The sequence below is a fragment of the Durio zibethinus genome, chromosome 10 (assembly GCF_047325235.1).
Source record: "Durio zibethinus cultivar Kanyao isolate XHJ-2024 chromosome 10, ASM4732523v1, whole genome shotgun sequence".
NCBI lineage: Eukaryota > Viridiplantae > Streptophyta > Magnoliopsida > Malvales > Malvaceae > Durio > Durio zibethinus.
This window is the reverse complement of record NC_143171.1, coordinates 17,447,543-17,456,798: the sequence shown is the minus strand read 5'-3', so window position 1 is coordinate 17,456,798 and position 9,256 is coordinate 17,447,543. Positions and strand designations below refer to the sequence as shown.

General features: G+C 29.9%; 1 protein-coding gene across 1 annotated transcript; it reads right to left on the bottom strand.

Annotated features, from left to right (window-relative positions):
• Window positions 1–3,069: 3,069 nt before the first annotated feature.
• LOC111292627 (ribosome biogenesis protein BOP1 homolog) lies at window positions 3,070–8,265 on the bottom strand. Its single transcript, XM_022885088.2, has 17 exons — window positions 8,008–8,265; window positions 7,664–7,780; window positions 7,435–7,589; window positions 6,892–7,009; window positions 6,680–6,781; window positions 6,315–6,471; window positions 6,120–6,228; window positions 5,908–6,010; window positions 5,633–5,783; window positions 5,388–5,520; window positions 5,120–5,226; window positions 4,965–5,035; window positions 4,773–4,833; window positions 4,191–4,418; window positions 4,001–4,085; window positions 3,519–3,697; window positions 3,070–3,384 (listed from the first exon to the last, which is right to left on the bottom strand). Exons 1-17 carry the CDS (start codon window positions 8,017–8,019, stop codon window positions 3,299–3,301), a joined length of 1,974 nt encoding a protein of 657 aa, XP_022740823.2. The 5' UTR covers window positions 8,020–8,265; the 3' UTR covers window positions 3,070–3,298.
• Between the last annotated feature and the right edge of the window lie 991 nt (window positions 8,266–9,256).

Below are 9,256 nucleotides of genomic sequence, written 5' to 3'. Positions count from 1 at the left end.
CATAAAATATTCATTAGAAGCTGTTTTAAATTAAATAAAAACAATTTTAAAAATATAATTTTATCATCGTACTTTTTATTTTGGAGCAAATTATCACGGTACTTTTAATTTTAGATAAAAGCAATGATTTGATATTATATTTTTAAAAAATACCTATCAATACCATGCTAAAAAAGAAATAAAATAAATTCATATTTTAGCTTCATAGTTTTTTTTTTATTATTTGTCATGTCATTTTCAATTTTTTAATTGTCAGATAATTTCTAAAAAAATATTTTACAAGAATAATAGCATTTTTGGCCCATATACTTTAAAAAAAATTTCCAATATTATATTTGTACTTTTAAAATATGCAATGTGATCTATGTCTTAATCATTAACACCTATATTTTCAGGTCACATCACCAATGGAAAACTGCCTCAATTTGCTTTACATGGTGCAAAAGTGACAAACATACGGTTATTGCAACTCCTAATTTTAAATATATGAAAAATTAGAAAAATAATTTTTTTTAAAATTAAAATATAAAATTTTAAAAAAGAAAAAAATTCAAAACTTTTTTAAATTAGAAATATTTAAAAAATAAATTTTGTATTTTGAAAAATAAAAGTAAAAATTTTATTAAAATAATTTTTACTTTAAAAATGGAAAAATTTTAGAAATAATTTTTCTATTAAAAACATTTTACATTTTTTTCCATTTTTCTTTATTTTCTCAATGTTTTTAATTTTATTGTTTTTAAAATTTTAGAACCAAATATCTAAAAATAATTCCTATTTTTAAAAATTAAAAATGAATTTGTTAAAAATACATTTTATTTTTTGAGAAATAAAAAATATAAATTCTTTTAAAAATAATCCTTTCTCCTTTCTTCTTTCTCTTCTCCGTGCCATTTTCTCTGACCTTCCTTCATTTTGGCCAAATCTGACCCAAAATAGTCTATAAGCCTTGAGCGATCTTGAAGTAAGACATAATCATTTTGAAATTAATCATAACCGGCAAGAAATAGACCAAATTTATGACAAATTCGACCATTGTTCGTTGATTCTAACTTGTTTTAAGCAATTCCTAGCCTATGGGCATTGAATTTGGCCTTATATGTCAGATTCGATTGATTCGTCAGATTCAACTAAAACTAATGTTGGAGAGGAAAAGTGAAGGAAAGGAAAGAAAAAAAAAAAGGAAATTTTTATAAAAAAATTTTATTTTTTATTTTTAAATTTTAAATTTTTTTAAATTATGAGATATAATAGCCACATGTGTGTTACATGAATAAATTGTAATAATATTTATAAATGATGTCGTAAATATTTTAACTATTAATAATAAATTTGAGCCACTCATGTAAGTAGAATGATACATTTAAATCTTAATTTCCTTTTAAATAATAAATGGCATAGAAAAATAGCCAATAAGCTAAAATTCAATTATTTTATTTTTTTTATTCCCTCATTGTTCTTTTTAATAAATATAATTCCAAATCATGACATTTTATGCAGACAAAGAAAAATAACAAATAAGCTAAAATTCAAAAATTTTTTTTATTCTCTCATGGTTCTTTTTAATATATATAATTCCAAATCATGACATTTTATGCAAAATTAGAAGTATGAAGGTAAATTTATATTTTTAAAATTATTTTTTGAATTTTAAAACAGTTTCTAAGAAATATTCTCTAACTATAACATCTTGATCAAATTTGCTCCAAAATCGAAAGTATGGTAATACATTTTTTTCAAAATTAGAAATATAATGGTAAATTTGTACTAGCTAAAAAATTAATAATAAATTTGAATGACTCACAAAAATAAAATGATAAATTTCCTGCAGATTTATAAGTTAGACATGATTTCACAAAGTTGTAAATATATATACTCAACAAATTGGCGGAAGATGATTACCACCCTTTTGGAGGGGCACGATGCTATTTAATTTTTTTCACTCCTTTGTGTGTTTACTACTTGTTTTTAATTTTAAAAATGAAATGGATTTGCCAAATTCTTCCTTACTTTTTGTTAAAATTGAGATCAAAACTATTTTAACATTTAAATATAATAATGAGATCTCAACTATTGTTGATTCATTTTAAATCATTGTTCCTCCGTTAAGGTTTAAATCATTGCTGTATTTATTTTTTATCAAAAAATTCAACTTTTGATCATTAATATTTAAAATATCTTATTAAATTAATTTTTTTTTTTTAAATATGATTTGAAATTTTTCAAATTCAAATTTTGCAAATTTTATTTTTTAAAAATTTAAGATTTTTTAAAAATAATTAAAATTGAGATGGATGCATCAACAATAATTCTAAATGATGCTATGCACTTGTTTCGAATGACCTTCCTCATCAATCAAACTTGCAAAAAAAAAAAAAGAAAACAAAAAGCATATACTACTATAACACAAGTATAAATTGGTGATAAAAAAATATAATAATCATCGTATATCATGTTTGACTTGCATCTAAAGAAAAAAAATAAAATTGTAAGAAAAATTAATCATCCTCTTAGCATATGATGATTCAATCTCCCCAAAGTGAAGGATTATCTTTAATCCATAAAATTGAACTTATGATTATGTTTGATACATAAAATTACTAATAGGATAGGATGATAATCATCTTATATCATATTTGATTTGTATCTAAAGAGAAAAATGAGGATTGCAAGGAAAATTAATATTCTTTTGACATAGAATTATTTAATCCTTTCTAAGTGAAAAATTATTTTTAATCCATAGGATTAAACTTACATATCTAATTATATCCTTAAAAATTATATCAATAATTTAAATTTTATAAATTTTAAAGAAAGATAATTTTAATGAATAAATAAATTATCCTATCTAATCCTTGCATATATCAAACATAAAATAAGATGATATTATTTAATCTAATTTTATTTATAATATTATTTTATCTTATCTTATCATATCTTGTGTATCAAATATGACTTATATATTTTATTATATCTTTAAAAATTATATCAATAATTTAAATTATATAAACTTTGAAGAATGATAATTATGACTAATAAATAAAATTATTCTATTATAATCTTTGCACATATCAAACATAAAATACGATAATTTTATTTGATCTAATTTTATTTCTAATATCATTTTATATTATCCTACCATAATTTTATGCACTAATCACAGCATGAGACATTTGTTCGTACCATATATAGGGAGTCAAAATCACAATGAAATCGGTGTTCTAGCTCTATTAAATGATGCCGGATCCAATACCTGTATAAAATCTTTCTATTTTACAACATTGCATTGCAAGTAATCCTAGTGGCAATAGAGCTTGACTGATGAATCAGCACCAGCAGTGAATAACCAGGGCTGCCTTGGATGGAACTTACAGTCCAGTACTCCTGCAATAAACCAACAACACATTACTACTAAATAAATTCAACAACCAAGGATTGCGCTGACCATGCGCCTTATTTCATTTGCCAAATGCAAGCCAGAGGTAAAAGTATTACAAAAGCATATCCATGGTACTCACCTCTTCCATCTGAACTAGTATGCCCTCTCAGAATTTCCAAAGGAACAATCAGTGGATTCTGGTTAAGATCAGCATAAACCATGCCGTGAAAGACATAGGCAGTGCAATCATCTGAGCATGATGCAAACAGTGGGTATGAACGATGGAATGCCACATTAGTAATGTCTTTAGGATGACACCTGAAATGTCCAAATATATATGAGAAGATTTATAGCCAGCATAAAACAGACAAAAAGACAAAAGACTACGCTGCATATGCCCAAACAAAAAATCTAAACCTGCACTCACTAATATAAATAATAGTAGAATATTCACTTTCCTTATTGCTCAAAACTATGATATAGTAGGTTAAATGGCATTTCACCACTTCACCATTTGGCAAAAGAAATTGATTAAGGCTCATTAATAGTGGTTTCACAATATACAGGAAGAAATTATTTATAATTAATGTTTCTAGTTTCAAAAGAACTGTTGTCACATACTTGAGGGTTTTGTAAGGTTTAGTTGACAGATCCATATCAAACCAACACAATTTTCCCTCTTTGCTCCCCACAATTACATTATCACCTGCAGAGAAACAGGCATCATATATCAAGAAGACAGCAGATAGTAGGGAAACAAGAAAAAGAGATTGTAGCAACAAATGAAATCAGAGAACAAATGAGGAAATACCAGTAGGATGAACGGCAATTGATGAAACTTCACGTAGATGAGTCTCAAGCTTTTTTATTAGCTTTTGCTTCAACAGATCATACACACGAACAATCTTCTTTGTTGCAACGAAGAAGATAGAACGAGTAGGATGAAAAACCGATGAAACTGGAAGACCATGGAGCTTAAAAGGGAGCTTTTGAGTAAGCTTTTTAGAAAGCTGGTGTATGAGAATTGCTCTTGATTCACGTGATTAACAAGTTAGGGAAACCCACGAAATAGCCAAATGAATTATATTTTCATATCAACTTGCAAATAAAAACAGACAAATGGTAGATGAAGCATAAGATAGCAATGATTGTTGCATGGTACAGAAGAAATCAGATGGTAGCGAATATGACTCTTATGTGCAGTTGCAATATTTTAACATAAGACAAGTTGATCAAAGATCAGCAACAACAAAGAAATATAGCCAAAAGGAACTAGTAGTCTTCAGGAAACACCCCAAATTGCTATTTTAACAACGACTACTATATATAACATCAGTTGATGCATAAAACAGACAAAAACTGTAATAATAAGATGACCTTGGAAAAAGGATATCTGCCGGCATTACTGTAGAAAGATAGTCTCCTTTACGATGCCATTCTATTGAAGATACAGTCTGCAACAACATATCCAGGCAAACTGTTATAATTTTCCTACAAAGCCTTTCAACTGGTCCTCAGTTCCAACATTATTAGATAATTTTGAGTACAAATAACTAAAGAGGGAGGAAACAGAAACCAGAAGTACCCTATAATGCCTTAGTCTGATGCAATCATGCTTTTCATCTTGAACCCAGCTTAAAAAAGAAGACATATCATCTGTGCATTAAAGTGACATTTCCCAGAGTCAGACCATATCCATTTTATGCAGTACATTGGAAATAATATATGTTTCAAACAGACCAGAATCATCGGAGGAGGTAGGTATTCCAATATGCAGAAGTTCCTTAACTTTTTTCTGTTCTTCCTCATTCCCAAATCCAGTGTTCAAAATAAGTACATCAGGTCCCCTGTGAAATATTAGGGACTTAGCATAGAACACATCAGAAAAAAAAAAAAAAAAAAAGAGGTTGGCAAAACTGCTTTGTTTGATAAAAACAGGCAGTGAAAAGGAAGATACAAAAAGCATAGAGTGAAATCAAAAATACAATTACTGTCTGATAAGCCTTACGCAGAAACTGCCAGAATAGGAAGCTCTGACAAAGGATTCCATGCAACATGCTGGACAGCTTCACCAATATCCCAAACTCTAAGACATCTACCAGTCTCCACCTCCCAAATACGCACAGTTCCGTCCTTCGAGCCTTTGCCAAACAGAAGCAATTATCAAAGTCAGGTTTACTAATTTTATATCTGTGAAAAGAACCATCTTATTCTTTGACTACAAAATGTATTTTACAGGCAAAATGTTCATACCAGAGGCAATCCATTGCCCTGAAGGTTCAACAGATATTGACAAAACTGCACCCTCATGACCTCTATACTCGAGATAACATGTAACCGGATAAGGCCTAAGATCTTTTCGACTAGGTAGCTTGGGCTTCAGGGATTCAGGGTCGATATTAATCTGAAGCATAGAAAAGGGGAATTTTGAGTGACTTGACTGTTAGGAGAAAAGAGTAGTGTAATGGACAATTCAACAATAATGTCAGAAAACCATTAAGATTTCCTACAAACAGTCTCAGACTCACACGTTTCTTCCGTGCTCTAGGGCACAAGTACAGATCCAAGCATCGTTCAAAGGAGTCCTTGATAGCATTCTCATATGCTGGGATGCTTCTAAAGGATGTGAACCTAAGCATATCAACATGATTAAGATGCTACATGTTCAACTCTCAAACATACAAGCAAGTATTCTTTAAGTCAGATTGTAATTAACAAATAATTTGGGCTAGTACATTACCTTTTAGGTATAAATTTAGGGCGATCTTCTTCATACATCAGCTGATAAGAGTTGATCTCTTCTTGTGTTGGTATGTATTCTAAAGAAGGGTTGTATGATTCCTCATGGCCTGAAAAATGATCAGAACAAAGCTTTCATAATAGTTCAAATAGCATAGGGATATGTAAATTTAAATAAGATGGCATAAAGTCATACCTGGCAATTTTGGCTTTGGAGGGGGGATATAAGCCAAATGCTTAGTCCTATCTGCTGAGCTCGAATCATCTCCCCAAAGAAGATAGAAATGAGGTTCTTCTTTTGGCTGGTCAAACTTTATTAATCCTTTACGAATTGCCCTAACATACTCAACAACCTGTAGATTCACAAGTCAATTATTATAAAAAATGGAATAGCATTCACCCCTATAAACACTTTAGTCTTTCCTACTATAAGCAAATGGTCCTTATGGGTGCTTACTTCAAAGAAATAAATGAAGCATGAAAAAAAAAGGTTGTGGGGGGATTGGAGGAGGGACACAGATCTCACACATCACCTGAAAACTATATATGTAAAGGATTTACCTTTTTGCTTTCCCATTTTGAAGGAATAAACCGCCTCTTTGGTTCTGGTGCATTAGATAAAGGATGTTTCGCATCATCCCACTTAAACCAATCAACATAAGGCTGCAAAGAAATGGCTATGAATTTAACCTTGTGCATAATGTTAAGACAATCTCTAAGGTCGAATATCATCAAAGTGTGAATGAACATGAGAACTAATAGGAGTAACAGACCGCATACGGATCAAATTCAGCATGTGGAGCCTTCCCTTTGAGCAATCTATGAATAAGTTTGGTCTCTTCTTTAGTCAGTTCTACTTCCTCATCATTATACTCATCATAGATCTTGCGCCTGAAGGTAACAATGTTCACCAAAATGTATATGAATGTATGATGTAAGGTGCCATCAGAGTTAAATTGTACATAGCAAACATAGTAGTTAATTAATAGCATTGAGAAAAGCAACAGAAGTGTCCAATAACGTTCCTAATGTGAGACAGAATTTTCCTACTTTAGGCAACTTGGCTTCCATGTATTTGTTGGAAAAAAAAGTAAACCAAGACAGAAATGCTGTAAACAAATGCAGAGACCACCCCCCCCCCCCCCGGGTGGTAATTGAGCAAGAAATTCATGTGAAATAGAGAACAAAACAAGCCTAAATAGCAATGCAACTATCATACTTAAGCTTCCTAAACCTAGAAGAAGAGATAAAAGAATTCCCTCAAAATCAATAGCTGTTGGCATAAAAACTAAATAATTAGTAGCAGAAAAGCTAACCAAATTTTTGAATCATCAGCACTTGCTAGAAAGGAATCCAGTTTATCTCGTCTTTCTTTCTTGGTTATCTTTTTCCCAGCAATGTCATACCCAATATGTTTTTCATCCTTGTACCACTCCAGTGGAACTTCACCAATTGTATTTCGAGGAGACACCTATTAAGCCAAAAAAGAGATGTAAGAATCCAAATGAAAATTTATTTCTAAAATACTAGAAGGGCATGCCTGACCTCATCTTCAGATGAATCACTCTCATCAACAGCTTGATGGGATGGGGAGCTTTCACTTAGCTCGTCTTGATCACGATTATCGTCCAAGCCATCATTATTGCCTATCTCAATGAAATCCTGATATTGTAACTCTTAATTAAATATTTGCAACAATACATAAAAATCCATTGTCAAATAAAAATGTTTTCAGTGCTCGCTGCAAAACATAGCAATGATGGCATCAATTTGTAAATGTCTTGAAAGAGGATGGTTCAGTTGTATTCTTCATCATTATTTAAAAGCTTGTATTGTCATAGTTGGGCAACTCAAGAACATCCTATCCTGAAACCAAATAAAGCAATTACCGTCTCTATCATCTCCAAAGGATTCACTTTCTCCAGATTCTGGTGCCGGCGTCAGGGAAAAGAGCGGGAAGGGAGAGAGGGGAGAGAGTATACGCCACAGAAGGGGTGGAAAGGGAAGCTGACTGGTACGCTGGCGCGGGGGCGAGAGAAAAGAGAAATGCGCTGCCGCTGTTGGCGGAGAAAATTAGAGAAGCGACTCAGATAAAACCCTAAGCCCACACTTACGTCTTTTTTATTTTTATGAGTAGGCAACGAGACGGGAGGAAGGAACAAGAATAACTTTTCTTATAGTTGTTTTATTTTTTTTTTTAACTAATTAGCAAGGAAAAAATAACTTTTGTTATTAATTAATTTTATTTTTTCGGATAATGTTTTATTTTCATATTATTTATTAATTTATTATATTTTTATTAAATTTTGAGATAAATATTATTTTAATCCTTAAATTTCAAAAAATAATTTACTAATCTTTAATTACAAGTATCATATTAACTAACTCTTTCCATTACCAAAGCCATAAATTTTTCATCAAACTTCAACTGGTAGCAGTTGTGACACATATACCACGAATTAGATGAGATGGAATGTTTTATTTTACAAAAATCAAAAAACTATTTTCAAAGTTTAAAAAAATCTCCACCTTGGAATAAAATAATAAAAAAAAATTTAAAAAAAAAAAAAAATCTCCATTAAGGATGAAAACCACTTGACTCCAGGAATCAAGGGTAGTAAGATCAGACTCCCCGCAAGTCTTGAACCAAAAAACAAAAAAAAAAAAAAAAAAAGAAACCCTTTACTTGCAACACTAAATGAAGATATTTTTTTCTCTAATTTCAATCCGAGCAAATCTCTAGCATACCACATAAATCTCTATTAGAATATATAGATTAGAAGTGTGAAAGGGTCATGTTGAGGGCAATTCATTTAAATATTAATTTAAATATTAATAAATTATGTCAATTTAATATTATTTTTTAATGTATCGTATTGACACAAATCATGAAAATTAAATATATGATTTGATGTATAACCTATAACTTTTGTGGATTATGCCTTGTTAAATACAACATTATTTTTTGTACCAACTAAATCAAACACAGCCCATTAATGCTCTTTCAAATTTTAATTATTTTTTTTTAAAAATTTCATATGTTATTATTAAAAATAATTAACGAAAGATAATAAACACAGAATGAAATAAAAAAGACATAATTTACGTGAGTTAATAATATGAGTGTAAATAATACAT

Coding starts and splice junctions, on each gene's coding strand:
- LOC111292627 (XM_022885088.2), bottom strand. Junction 6,472..6,679: donor CAAAATGGGAAAGCAAAAAG/GTAAATCCTTTA, acceptor GTGAATCTACAG/GTTGTTGAGTATGTTAGGGC. Junction 4,086..4,190: donor AATTGCCGTTCATCCTACTG/GTATTTCCTCAT, acceptor GTTTCTCTGCAG/GTGATAATGTAATTGTGGGG.